Source organism: Phyllostomus discolor, chromosome 5 (genome assembly GCF_004126475.2).
Source record: "Phyllostomus discolor isolate MPI-MPIP mPhyDis1 chromosome 5, mPhyDis1.pri.v3, whole genome shotgun sequence".
In the NCBI taxonomy this organism is placed as follows: Eukaryota; Metazoa; Chordata; class Mammalia; order Chiroptera; family Phyllostomidae; genus Phyllostomus; species Phyllostomus discolor.
Genome location: NC_040907.2, coordinates 173880057 through 173893533, shown reverse-complemented (window position 1 = coordinate 173893533; position 13477 = coordinate 173880057). Strand labels below are relative to the sequence as shown.

The 13477-nt window shown below is 60.8% G+C and overlaps 1 protein-coding gene across 3 annotated transcripts; it reads left to right on the top strand.

Moving 5' to 3' along the window:
- Nucleotides 1-3054: 3054 nt before the first annotated feature.
- Nucleotides 3055-11182, top strand: C5H10orf143 (chromosome 5 C10orf143 homolog). 3 transcript variants are annotated; one of them, XM_028512679.2, is made up of 4 exons: nt 3057-3237; nt 6286-6453; nt 6562-6624; nt 10711-11182. In XM_028512679.2, exons 1-4 carry the CDS (start codon nt 3169-3171, stop codon nt 10738-10740), a joined length of 330 nt encoding a protein of 109 aa, XP_028368480.1. In that variant the 5' UTR covers nt 3057-3168; the 3' UTR covers nt 10741-11182. The 3 variants fall into 3 exon arrangements, with proteins under 3 accessions (XP_035883351.1, XP_028368480.1, XP_035883353.1); XM_036027458.1 differs by lacking the exon at nt 10711-11182 and having other exon boundaries at nt 3055-3237; nt 6562-6902; XM_036027460.1 differs by lacking the exon at nt 6562-6624.
- The last annotated feature ends 2295 nt before the right edge of the window (nt 11183-13477 follow it).

Genomic DNA, 13477 nt, shown 5'->3' with positions numbered 1-13477 from the left:
AGGGCGACACAGAACCCTAGTTGGTAAGAGAGAGGCCACCTGAGGTGGGTGGCCTACAGGGGTGTGTAGTGGCTGCTCCAGTTGGGGGGTGCCTGGCCTCCCTGGGGCGGGGGTGTCCCCTCAACATCCTGGATCCAAGGAGATGGCTATCCCAGAGGGGGGGTTTCCGGGTGAAGATGGCGACTGTCAGTGTAACAGCTCCATAAACTGAATTCCAAAGAAAAAATGCAGCCTTATATCAGTGTCCAAGAAGTGCTGGTTTTTAAAAAATAAATATTCTTTAAAAAAATTTATTTATTTATTTCTAGAGAGGGGAAGGGAGGGAGAAAGGGAGAGAAACATTAATGTGTGGTTGCCTCTCACGTGGCCTGCAACCCAGACATGTGCCCTGACTGGGAATCGAACCTGCGATGCTTTGGTTCGCAGCCTGCGCTCAATCCACTGAGCTACACCACCCAGGGCGTGTTTTTTTTTTTTTTTAGTAAGAGGACAAGGGAAGGCGTATTTATGAAACAGCTACTGTGTGCCAGGCTCCGTGCCAGGAGGAGGGGACACACGTGTGCGTGTGCACACACACACACACACACACACACACTTTTACAGCCCAACCGAGATAAGAAGGTGGTAATTTTTGATAAGTCAATGGAATAGAAGTAGTGGCTTTGCCGCAGCTGAGGGTCAAAACTGTTACCAGCCCCGCCCCTGCCCCCCCCCCCCCCCAAGTCTGTGTTGGCCAGGTGCCGAGCCAGTGGCTAGAGGTGAGCCACAGCCACTCCCTGAAGCTCTGCGTTCCCCGGCAGGCGGGCAGGCAGGTGGCCGGGAGCAGGCTGTGGCACTCCTGTTTACACAGGACGGAGCTGGGGCTCAGAGGCCCGCTCTCGCCCAGCACACTCCTTTGTTAAGTGCCAATGAAACCCCTCCTGGCCCCTTCCGAACTCCAGCTGGTCCAGCGCTCAGCTGGGAGGGACTGCAGGTTGGCACGCCGGCCTCACAAGTGGGAGCTGTGTCCTGGATGCCTCGCTCGGCACGGTACAGAACAGACAGCTCCCCAGAAACCCAGAGCGCCCTGTGAGGCAGGCCCCGGTCAGCACCCCTGCTCACCAACGAGGGGCAAGGATGGCAGGGCCAGGGGACCGAAACCCACAGGGGAGCTGGAACCCAGGCCACCCGCCTCCTGAGCCACTTCCCCTGACGGTGGTGTGCACGGTGACCGGCAGCGGTGCGTGGACACAGAGCTCTCCTCTTAACGGCTGTGTCTTTATTATGGTGAAACATACACAACATGGAATGGGCCACTTGAACCTCTTTTTCCTGTACAGCTCGGTGGTGACAATAAGCACATTCAACTTTTGGGGCAACCATCAGCCACATCCAGGTCCGACACACTTCATTTCCTGAGTGGAAACTCTGTCCCCCTTAAGCAATAGACCCCCGTGCCCCTCCCCCCGTGCCGCCCTGGAAACCGCCACCCTGCTGTCTGTCCCCATGAGCTCGTCTACTCCAGTACTTCCAGTGGCACACAGTGCACTTGTCCCTTTGTGACCAGCGTCGGTCCTTCAGCGTCACACACACGGCAGGTGTGGAATTTCCTTCCCTTGGAAGGCTCGGTAAGAGTGCACGGTGTGTCTCCGCCACACGTTGTTTGCCCATGTACCCCTCTGCGGGCATGCATGTGGGTTACTGGCACCTCTCGGCTGTTGTGAATGACAGGAGTGTTTTGAATACCGGGGCTCTAATCCCTGCATTCCGTCACACTCAGAAGTGGAATTGTAGAATCGCATGGTGTTTCTGAGGAGCTGTCACACAGCTTTCAGTAGTGGGTGTGCCATTGCCCATTCCTGCCAGCAGCGCACTGTGGCTCCAATTTCCCTGTTCTAGCCACCGCAGCAGCATCATCATCATCATCATCATCATCATCACAGCCCTCAGAACGCGCATGCAGGGGTAGCTCCCTGTGGTTCTGATCTGCATTTCCCTAATGATCAGTGATGGTGGGCATCTTTTCAAATGCCTGCTGGCCATTTGCATATCGCTGTTGACACGTACGTTTCCCGTGTTGATACAGTCCAGCTGGGCTCCGTTTCTCTGCTGCTGACTGTGTCCTGGGCACCATCTGCAGGAATCCAAGGTCACGGAGTCCCCCCGTTTCCATCTCACGGTGAACGTACTGAACGTGAAAATAGTGAGCACTCGAACTACCATAGATGTCTTGTATTAGCTTTAACGTTTTTGAAATGTAAGATGTTAAGAACTTCAGTAAACACCCTAGGTAAACAGGCTATGAATTCCCACTTGCCCTGGAGGTCGGAGTCGAGCCCGACCTCTGTCCCTGGTGCAAACCCCGTACCTGTCGGGACGGTCCCCGAGTGAAGGCTGCCTTGCCATTTTTGACAGGTGTCGCCACTACCTCTCCGCCAACACCCTGCACGGCAGTAGACGTATTTAGAAGGATGCGGCGCAGCTAAGCACACGGTTTACCAACCATCAGCAATCTGGGTACCCCTGCGCACAGCCGGAAGCCCACCCCCGGGGGTAGGGCGGCGAGACCTTGGTTTCCCCTTCTGCACAACCGGAGGATGCCGACTGCGCAGCCCCGTCTAAGAGAAGTGGGGCGCCCCGGGGGGTTCCGGCCCGGAAGCCACAGTCCAGGCCAAGCCCAGTTTGGCACCGCAGAACCAGCACGAAACCTTCAAGGCCGCGTCCGGCCCGGAAGTGAGGCCACCTCACAGGGACTACAAATCCCAGAGACCCCGCAGGCTCGCCCATGGTGATTGGCTCACTGCGCCATCTATCAGCCAACCAGCCAGGAAGCCAGCCAATTGCAAGAACGAGGAGGCGGGCGCCCCTCCAGCCGCTCCACAGTCTGCAACGGAAGCGTGGCGGGACGCTTAAAGAGGAGGTTTTTCGGAGCCTCACGGCCGATTCTGCGATCGGAGAAGGGAGAGGCCAGTCCTCTTAGTCATGACTGGGGACAGACATCCTTTAGGTCCAGAAGACTCTGGTCTCCGCTACTCCTGCCTGCGGCGCTCGCCGGGTGGGACTCCCGCGTTCCCGCAGGACCCCGCCCCTGCCTTTCATTGGCCCCCGCCCTGACACGTGGGGGTCGGGGCGCGGACGCGGCCGGCCTGGGCGGGGGAAGAGCTCCGCGGACTCCGGCCTGTGGGTCGCATGGACACCCTGGCGCTGGGCCGGTGGCGTCGGCGGAGGCTGGAGGAGCTGCAGGTTCCGGGGGACGCGGTGAGTCCCCCGGGGCCTGGGCCGTAGGAACGGACGGGCGGCGTCCTCGGGCAGGCCCTCAGTGGGCTTCCCGCTTCCCGGTGGCCCGGGCTACGAGGAGGCGGGACTGCAGCGGCCAGACCACACCTGTTGGGGGCGGGGCCTTGGGGTAGGCGGAGCCTTCTTCCGGCCGCGCCTGCGCAGAGGTGCGGGACCGGAGCGCCACGGGACCCGCACACTCCCGAGCTTTGGGAGACCAGCGCCTCTCCTGGGCGCGCGGGGCTCCCTGCGAGGCCCTGAGGCCTCGGGGTCTGGGCAGGTGGTGGCGTCCCCCCGTCCCGCCTCCCGCGCCCGCGAAAGCCCCGGGCGGGTGCGGAAGGGCAGCGGTTGGGCAGACGCCCGTCCCCGCTGGGCTGAGCGGCGAACGGCGGCGGGGGCGGTGATCTGACTTGTGCGGGATGCGGAGGGAAGCGGTGTGGGACGTGGGCAGGCGCTTACACAGGGTGTCTGCCGAATCACTGCGGGCAAGGCGCTTCCAAGTATCTCCGCGGCAGGAGGAGGGTCTGACTTTGTACCCCGCCGCACACGCTTCCTCGCCGCGCACTGCCTGGTCCCTAAGCCGGCGTCGTTGTCACAGTCACCCCACTCCTGGGAGCGTGTTACCGGGGCACAGGGGGCGGCTTCTGTAGCAGGGAGGCCTCGCACCGCGCCGGCTCAAAGTGGAAGTTTGATTCAACCCCCTAAGGGTGTAAAGGGGAGCGGTGCTGCGAGGGGGACGTAGGTACCCTAAATACACGTGTGAGGTCGGGGCGCCCCAGACCACAGACATCCAGGGTCGCAGGTTCCTTCTGTGTCAGCTCTGCCATCCCTGAGCCTTGTCTCCCACTGCGGGGTCGGTGCCGGCTGGTCGCTGCAGGGCTCACCCTCCAGGCTGGGAAGTAAATAGTGAAGCTGCGTTGTCACACTGAGTCATCACGCTGATGATGGGAGAGCTGCCTCTGGCGCCGCTGTGGGAGATGAAAGCGGTGGTGGTCAGAGTGAGGGCGGGTCGGGGAGTAGTCCACAGACCACCGAGGTGGCAGGGGCGGGGGCAGAGGACAAGATGGGCGATGAAAGCAGACAGCCCGCCGTGTGTGTGTGTGTGTGTGTGTGTGTGTGTGTGTGTGAGGAGGGACTGGCCGCTGTCGCCCTCACCTGCGAGACCTCCTCCACCTAGAATGTCGCCTCCACTCCCCTGGGCACTTTCTGATTCACGCCTCGTGTCCGACGTGATTTCCTTTTCTCCTTCCTCACTTCCCTGAGTTCTCCCGACTCTTCCTGCTTTTGTCCCTTCCTGCTCGTGGTTTTGCATTTGTGATTCAAGGCAGTCTGTGTGTCCTCAGACGTCTGTCTGAATGTGTTTTGTTATGTTTTTAGGGTGTTGAACCACGGTTTTCTCTCTGATCGGGACTGCTTCCGGGGGATTTTTATGGTATTGGCTGTCCCGAAGGACCGCCGGTCTGAGGGTCCCCCTCCCAGCCTGTGGGCCCGTTGGGCGTGGCCGCCGCTGCGGGTGTGTATCTGGGAGGCCCCTCCTGCTGGTTTGGTCTGCTTTACTCCCAGGACCTGGAACGCTCCCTCCTTTCCTTCTCTGCGTCTCCGCCACCCAGCGCCCAAGGGCCTGTCACCCACCCTCTTCCCCTTCGAAGACGGCTCTGGTGCCTGCTTCCCGAGTTGTGCGGGTGGCATCACCCTTCCTTGCACGCCCTCTGCTCCGCACACTGCTGCCCTCGCCCTCTCGTGTCTGTGGTGGGTGGCCATCACCCCTCCACTGGGGTCCCTCCTCCGTCCACCCCTGTGCCCTCCTGTCCCCGCTCACGACAGGGCCCATGTGGGTGGGGGTGGGCGGGAGCCCCGGGACCCACCCTCCAACTGCCTGGCATTTCTTTTATGGGCCTGTGGCGTTCTCTGTCTGTAAGCTTTGCTCGGGGCGGGGTTGAGGTAGATTTCCAGAGCCTCCCCGCCTTTCGGGAAGGGCTGTAGGAGGTGGGTGACTGGGCGGCTGCCCTTGTCTTCCCCCACCTGGAGGTCAAGCACTCAGGCGAAGACCTCACTCCAGTGGCTCGAGGGCTCGGAGTTCCCCGTGTCCGTTTCCACCCCTGAGCGCCTGCTCTCAGGCGTGCGGGAGAACTGCAGAGGGACCAGCAGGCCGAACCTGCAAGGAAGCTTCCGCACTGAACGAAACCGTTGAGTGAATTGGCGCCGATTAGAAAATGTCAAATAAGTAACAGCACAGGTCATAGATCATGGGGCCCGAATCACAACGATGGTTTGCATGTGACTGCGGAAGGCGCGGCCTCTGGTGTCACCGGCGGGCGCTGTCTGCAGCCGGGCCTGCGGCGACCCACAGCACCCAAGACGCCGCTGGGCCAGGCCGGTCCCTGTGTCCAGCTCTGTCGGCAAGGACAGTGTGACCTCGGAGTGCGCAGTCGTGGCACTGCAAGAGCGAGGAATCTCCCTTTAGCTCCCGGGATTGGTCTGGCAGTTTGTCCTTAGTTCGAGGGGAAGCAGGAACCGGACGCTGAGTTTTCCGAAGGTTATAGCCACGGGCCGCGTGCGCCTCTCTTGGAGGGAAGTTGGGTGGGTCTCCGGTGTCCCTAAGGAGAGGAGTGGCAGGCGTGGGGGCTCTCCCTGCTGCATGGAGAAGGCACGCCACTCAGTACACGGCAGCGTGTGCTGAAGTGGAGGTTTAGTTTCTTGAACAGAATTTATAGGTTTTGTACATTTCCAATATCAATAAACCAGTCACGATAGTTTATGACAAGAGTTTCTGCCCACATTATTAAAAATGACTATGTTAAGTCTATAAAGCTAAGTAAATATCAGACAATTTGGGAAATAATGAGGTTACACGTAACTGATGATGGTTATTCCTGAAGACGAGGTTTAAAGTCTCCTCCTCAGACGTCCCATAAACCCTCCGGGCTCCACGGGGGCCCGAGAGTGCAGCCGAAGTTTTTGGGGAGCAAATTGGATTAGAGCGCTGCGTGCTTCCCAAGGACGTCTCTAGCGAAACTTTGTTTGTTCCAGAAGCGGGCCTGCCGGAGCTCGGACGCAGCTGCGCAGTGGCGGGGCTGCCCGCAGGTGCCGGCCGGCGCCCGGGGGCCCTGCCGGGGCGGTGAGGAGCTGGAGGCGCCGCCCCGAGGCCGCCTGCCCACGCCGAGGCCAGACAGCAGCCCGGGGCCACCGACTGCCGGGGTAGGTTCCTGTTCCTGCCGCACCAGCCGGGAACCCACTGACATGCTTTCATAAAAAGCACCGGTAACCATTGTTCTGACCCGTCTGCGGCTGTGATTTGTTGACCAGATCCCTCCGAGCGGCGGAAGGAGCCCAGCCCGGCCCTGCCCGAGGTGCCTTGCAGGGGAATCTGTAAGTGCCTTAACCTTCTCGCGCCCCGTAAGCGCACACCTGTCCTTAAATTTTAGATCCGTAAGACGAAGTCGTTAGAAATGGCAGTTACATTGCACGGGACGAGGGGTGTAAATAAAACGGCCCCAGACTGATTTAAGCTTTTCTTAGCATTCTTCGGGGGGCGCACACTAATTTGTTTGCAGCTTCAAGTTGGAAATAGACATTGCGAATACATTTGCAATGTTCTTGAAAGCAGGAGTCAGGGAAGGGAACGGGCCCCAGATACGATGAACACGGAGACCTTGGCCGTGCATCTGGGAGAGAGGCTGCCCTCACTTAGTGGCCCAAGCAGGAATCCACTTGTTTCTCCTCGTCTCTGTGTCAGCTTCCCTCTCCCGGGCCGTAAACTGCCCGCAGACCGCAGGCGTCGGGGGAAGAGCCGTGGTCGCACCAGCAGCTCAGAGCGGAGGCGGTGGGTCTGAGCGCCGTCCGGGCGGGCGGCAGGCAGGGGTGCACGTGAGCATTAGCCCAGTAACACCTTTGTTATTAATGCTGAGCTCATTCTAAGAACAAGTTAATACATCTTTGATAACCTCTGTAATTCTTGGGTGATTCAATTTAAAACCAGGAATCCTAATATTGCAGCGAAGCAGACTTGTTTAATGTCCACACAGAAGCCAGGCGTGTGTGCGTGTGGGTGCGTGTGTCTGCGTGTCTGTGCGTTTCTGCCGTCGCCGAGAGATTTCCAGAGAAGCCGTGTCCTTCTGTCTTTGACGAGCAAAGGATTGAGTCAACAAAGGAGATCCTCAGTCGACAGGCGGCAGCTCCCGTGTCTTACAGTGACAGGCCACGGTGTCGAGCTAAGCCAGGACGGAAACTGTGTCCATGGTCACCCCCGTGAACCCCTGGTAATCTGAAGCCATCAGACAGGCACGAGAACAGCGCCTCACGGCAGAGTCACTCCGTGGAGGTGTGCTCTGCCCCCCCGCCTGTGCTGTCTCCAGGAAAGTCCCCGCAGGTTCCGTAGTTCTGCGTGGGGGGGGGGGGGGGGGTCAGAGACCCAGCTCCTGAACTGCGCTGTTTCAGGCTGACACACATGACCGTCGGACATGCCCGGCAGTGCCGGGAAGTAACACTTACCTTGAGGAATGGGACCCACGCTGGGCCCCGGGCGATGCCACCACTGACCTTCTGTCTCCTTACCCCACAGCGGCGGGACGCCCCGCCCATGGGGCACGCAGGCCCGGACTGCAACGTGGGCCTGCGCGCTCAGAGGCCGCGTTCCGGCACGAGGGGCTTAAGGGAAAAAAAATTTGGCTCAAGTGGCTGATGGGATCGTTTCGGCTAATATAGTCTGTTTGAACAACAGCACCTGTTTGATGAGGGTTTTTCCTTCCTTTGTAACTCCCCAGGCGCGCCTCTGCCGCCTTCCACAGGAAATGAGTCTGCGAGCAGAAGACCTATATTGATATGTAAATAGATCATTTTTTGTTAATGCTTGATACTCTTTTTCATCTAGATTTCAGAAACCGACTTTAAAAAATCAGTTCCTCTTTATTTGTAGTTATTTTCAATAAACCTTCACCCAGGCTTGGGAGATTTAATATTTACACCCACTATTTCTAAAAGCCTAGTGTAAACAGAGACTGAATGTGAACTTGGGAAGTCCCACCTCTTGACATTTGAGCAGGCCGTCGCTGCACATATCTTCTTCTCCTGGTAACATGGCCAGTTCCCCCCCAAGCTGTTAAAATAATAAGACACTATTTTTGTATTCCAGAACATTGAAAGTTCAGTGTTAAATAAAAAGCAAATAGTATTTTTAGCGATGCAGGATCCCAGGGAGCCGTGCTTAACACAGATCACGGGCGGGGGCGGCCCGCATGCCAGACGGCTTCATTAGGCATGCCCGCCGCTCTGAGTACGGGTGCCTCCTGCCCGGCCGCGGCCCAGGAGCGGGGCCGGTGGAACTCCTGGCGGGAACCCAGCGCACGCTTCTCGGCATATTGGGCGCTTCTCCCCTGTTACCCAGGGGCGGGGCCCGGGGGCGGGGCCCGGGTGGAACTCCTAGCGGGAACCCAGCGCGGGAACCCAGCTCAAGCTGCTCAGCGTATTGGGCACTTCTCCCCAGTAACCCGTGCACCCCCGACTCCCTGGTGTGTTTCCGACCTGGTGGGGCATCCGCGGGTCTGATCTCTGTGTGGCCGTCTCAGCTCAGGGCCCGAGTGCCTGTCCTCATTCTCATCATGGGTCATTGCCCACGAAGGCAAGGACTCCCCACACACCTCCTCACGCTGGTTTTCCCGGTGGGCGTGCCGGCCCCTTCCCTGTCGGGTCCGCTCCAGCTCGCCGTGTCCACAACGCCGGCCCAGTGGTTGCTGATGGAGTTCTCTCTGGCGGTCCCTGGGAAGGTCCAGCCCGTACTCAGGGTGCCATTTGGAGACATCTCCTCCCAGCCCCGAGCCCCTCTGCCCTGGCTACTGCCGGCTGGAACAGAGCCGTCCTCTGCTGGTGCGGTGGGACACGGCGGCACGTCCTGTGGGGTGTCCCTGCAACACTGCGGCCAAGCCGCCCTCTCTGCTGTGGTCCGTCAGGCGCTGCGGGCCCAGAAGCAGCCAGGCTCCCATTCCTTCCAGGGGTGCTCCGGCGCCGGACCGGGGCCTGGGAGCAGCCTCCCTATCTCGGGCCAGCTCAGCCTGTAGGGCCCCAAGTGTGACGTGGAAATCACAGGGTGCGAGGGCTGGGGGCCAGAGCGTTGCTCCCTCCCCTCCCTTGAGGGCAGCCCCTCGGTGCCTGCCTGCAGGGTCCCAGCTCCTGCAGAGACAGCCCCTGTGGCCCAGCTCTGGCTGGTCCTCCCCGCCCGAGGGCGGGCATCCCACCTCGGGGATTGTTGGGTCGCCTGGCCCTGCCCTGTGTGGCTTCCCTCTGGCCTTTGCCAGTGTGAGGACCCTGATGGGTGGACGCATTCTCCTGGGAAAAGAAAAGAAAAGAAAAGAAAAGACAAGATTGCAGTTTTAAACATAGGCCTCTGGGCCAGCGAGACACAGTGCCCCCCGCTTGGGGCTCAGGTCCTGGTCCAGAGCTCAGCGTGGCCTCGGGAGTGCTGGCCTGGCCCGTCTTGCTGAACTACATGGTGGGGGGGGGGGGGTGTCAAATAGAAAAACGGTCGGGCCTTTTAATACTGCCCGTCGCTGGTGTTCTCTGCTTCCTTTCATCTGGCGCTCGTGGGTTCTATTGCCCAAACCGGAGGCCAACACGGACACCATGGTCTTTGGTAGCTCGGACTAGCACCCTCCCACCCCACTTCCTCCCAAACGGATCTGGGACCCCAGCCTGTTCATTGGAGCCAACGGCAGCTCCTGGAGCCGGGGAGCCCTCCTGAGCCTGTGTGTCATTCCCGTGTCCACCCTGTCCCCACGGCCTGACTGTGGGGGGAGGGTGCCACAGGGGCAGAGATGGAGGGTGAGGGGGGTGGTCTGGTTCATTTGCCGCCCTGCAGGGACAGCGGGAGGGGCCCGGTAGGATGATCACTGATTCTAAATGGACATACGTTTCCCGCACTCCTTTCATCTCCAGATGGGTGACCTTTACGGTGTTTGTCTGATCTGTTTGCTTGTCTGTCTCACCGCTGGTGGCTCTGCACATCTGTAGCATCTGGAAGCGCTGCCCTGGAGCGGGAGCGGAGCCAGGCGCCGGCGGAAGCAAGTCCGCCCGCCTTCTCCTGGGCTTGCCGCGCTCCGTCCTGCAGGCCCGGGCTCGGGCCAGGGCCGGGGAGGGTGCGTTTTCAGACACGGCGCTGTCACCGCACGTGCACCGGAGCGCAGTGCGCTGCCGCGCAGGCCGTGTCCTGTGCGCCAGGAAAGCGTCAGACCTGAGCGATCGTTCCGCCGCGATTTCCGCCTCCTGGCGCTGGTCCGCCCCGCGCTGCGCGCCCCCGAGGCGCGGTCCGTGCACGCTGTAAGCGCGCACGGCCTCAGAGTCGGGCCGCCCTCGCAGGTGGAGCCCGGGCCCCGGAGATGCAGCGCTGCGCGCGCGAACACGCCGCCTGGCGGAGGAGCCCAGTCGGTGGAGTCAATGCCCACCCGTGCTCTCCTGTCGTTTCAGGGACACTTCAGCCACACCGGGAACGCCTAGACGGGCGAGTCGGCAAAGGCACACTCCCGTTTTGGTCGTGAGCCTCCACGTGGCGGCGAATGCGAACCTCTCACGGACCGATGGGGGTGCCCACCTGTCCCCTCCGCCAGGTGACCCGCCGTCCTCCGCGATCCAGCTGAGCACCCGGTGACTTCCAGAGGGCCTGCGCACTGCCAGCACTTCCGAAGCCTTCTCCCCGTGTGTCTCGGCTGAGAGGGAGCCCAACGGTATCTTCCAGAAACTTCGGCCTCAAATTCCCGTGGGGTTGCAGAGCCCGTGGCTCGCGGAGGGAGCCGCAGCCCGATGAGGCCTCGCCTTACGCATCCCAGGGGCCCTGTGGGTGCCCCAGCGCTGCCGTGCACTCTTTTCTAGTGGAAACCCTTATTTTTGTATTCCGTGCCCTGTAACCTGGAACCGGTTTTAGTAAATTCTCGCATCCAAACTGTTCTGTGTGATTCTGCAACCGGGCGTGGGAGACACGGGCCCCTCTGACGTGAAATGGCCGTTCCCTCTCATCCTGGGTTTTCAGCCTGTCGCCGGACAGGGCAGACTGGTGCGGTCTCCCCTGCGTCTGGAGGTGCCCCGAGATGTCCTGGTCCCCTGTGGACCAGGTCCTAACAGGTGCAGTGGGGGACAGGATGGCTGTCAGCTTCTCTCCCTTCCCGGACCAGAGGCGGGACGAAGCCCCGGGCCCCGGGGGTGGCGTGCGTCCCCCACGCGGGCCGGCTCTCTGCCCAGACCGCGAGCAGTCACAGGTGTGGTCCCGCAGGGAGCTTCGCCTCGGAAGGCCGGACAGGAGAGGACGAGGAGCCGGGGGGCGCTGGTGGGCGCTGGTGAGCGCTGGCCGGGCTGCCAGCTGTCCAGACAACGGACAGGAAGGTCGGGGCTCCGGTCCCGGTGTCCGGAGGTCACTGGACAGCTAGCCGAAGGGAGGTCACAGCTATGGCAGATGTGGGACCGCCCCACCCGTGCCCAGCGACCAAGACCGAGAGAGGAAGGGTTGAGCTTCCGGGCCTTAAAATAGGTTTTTTCAAAGAACTTTTGTTGGTTCTTCTCTTTACATGCATCTTAATTTTTGTAAGAAAAATGAAAAGTTTTAGATTCCCGACATGTTATTTTTGTGTGGCATCGCTGCTTTCCCCCACGTTCACAGGAGAGCAGTGCACACAGACCGCCCCCCCCCCCCCCCACTGGTGACCTGGAAGCGCTCTGCAGGGTGCGCGCCCCCTGCTGCACCCGGCCGGGGGGGCGGGGGGGGGGCGGGACACCTGCTTCGGAGCCCGACGGGTTCAGGGCTCGTCTCCCCACGGCCAGTGCCCAGCCCCGTGACCTGGAGCATCGTCACTGTCCTTGGGCCACCGTCTCCTGTGAGTGGGATGGTGACCTGCAGGGCTCGTGTGGGGGACACAGGAGGGCACACAGAGGACCCCGTGACCACGCGGTGTCCGCCAGCCTCCCTGCACAGCCCCTCTGGAACCACCGAGCAAGGACCTGGGGGATCGCAGCAGCGTGAAAGGGACCGGGGGCGCAAAGCCGGCCGGAGTCTGGGGGCCGGCGGTTTTACCAGGAGTCCCCGCTGTGAAGCAAGGGCTCCGCCTCCTTGCTCCCCGGCCGGTCTAGTGCGGGTCATGAAGGAGGAAGCCAGAGACCAGCTTCCAGAACGTGTCCACACGCCTCCGAGCCCCTCCCAGCCCGCCCGCCCCACCCCCAACCTGCTGTCACAGATGCCTACCCCAGCCTGTGGCCCCAGCAGCACGGTGGCCTTCACACCCCACCCACCCACCCACCCACCTCCTCAAGGGCCCTACAGTCTGAAACCTCCAGGGGAAATGAACGTTTGGGTAAAACCTTTTGTTTCAGATGGCTTTTAAAAAAGATTTTATTTACTTATTTTTAGACAGAGGGGAAGGGAGGGAGAAAGAGAGGGAGAGAAACATCAGTGTGTGGTGGCCTCTCATGCACCCCCCACTGGAGACCAGGCCCGCAGCCCAGGCACATGCCTCGACTGGGAATCGAACTGGCAGCCCTTTGGTTTGCAGGCCCGTGCTCAATCTACTGAGCTATGCCAGCCAGGGCTCAGGTGGCTTTTTTAAAATGGCTATAAGAACAACCCCTGCTCCTTACAGAAGAATGCAGACAATACGGGAAGGAAAATAAATGCCACTCACCCAGACGCCACCTTCGCCCGGTGGGCACTGCCCCCGGGGGTGGCTCCCTCTTCGTTTCTAACTGAATGTGTGTGTGGGGGGCCCCCCTTCCCAGCAGGCCTTTGTGTCACCCCCGTCCTGGCGCTAAGCACCCGCCTGGTCGGAAGAGGCTGTTCTCAAAGGCTGCAGGAAGCGTGGGGGGTATCTCAGCAGTGGGCAGGCCGGGCCGGCGTTCGCTGTGACAGGTGGGAGTGCCCACGGCGGGCACCACACCCTCGCACGGAGACTGTCTCCTGCCACGTGGCCGTGTCGGCACCGCAGGTGCCCGCACGGATTCCCCAGCAGGCAAAACCTGCCCGGCCCTCCCCGAAGGGGCCCCGCACGCCGAGGAGCATGACACGGGACCAGCCCTTTCAGGTTCTTCGCCTTCGTCTTCTCGTCAGACGGGAGGACAGAGCGTGTTCTTACAGCCCGAGGACAGAGACTGGTGTGGGTGTCTCCGTTAGATAAACTTCCCAGTGTGTCTTTCATTATACCCTGTCACTGTTTGTTTTCCGTGTGGGGACAAACATGTCCGCGGGCACCCGTTG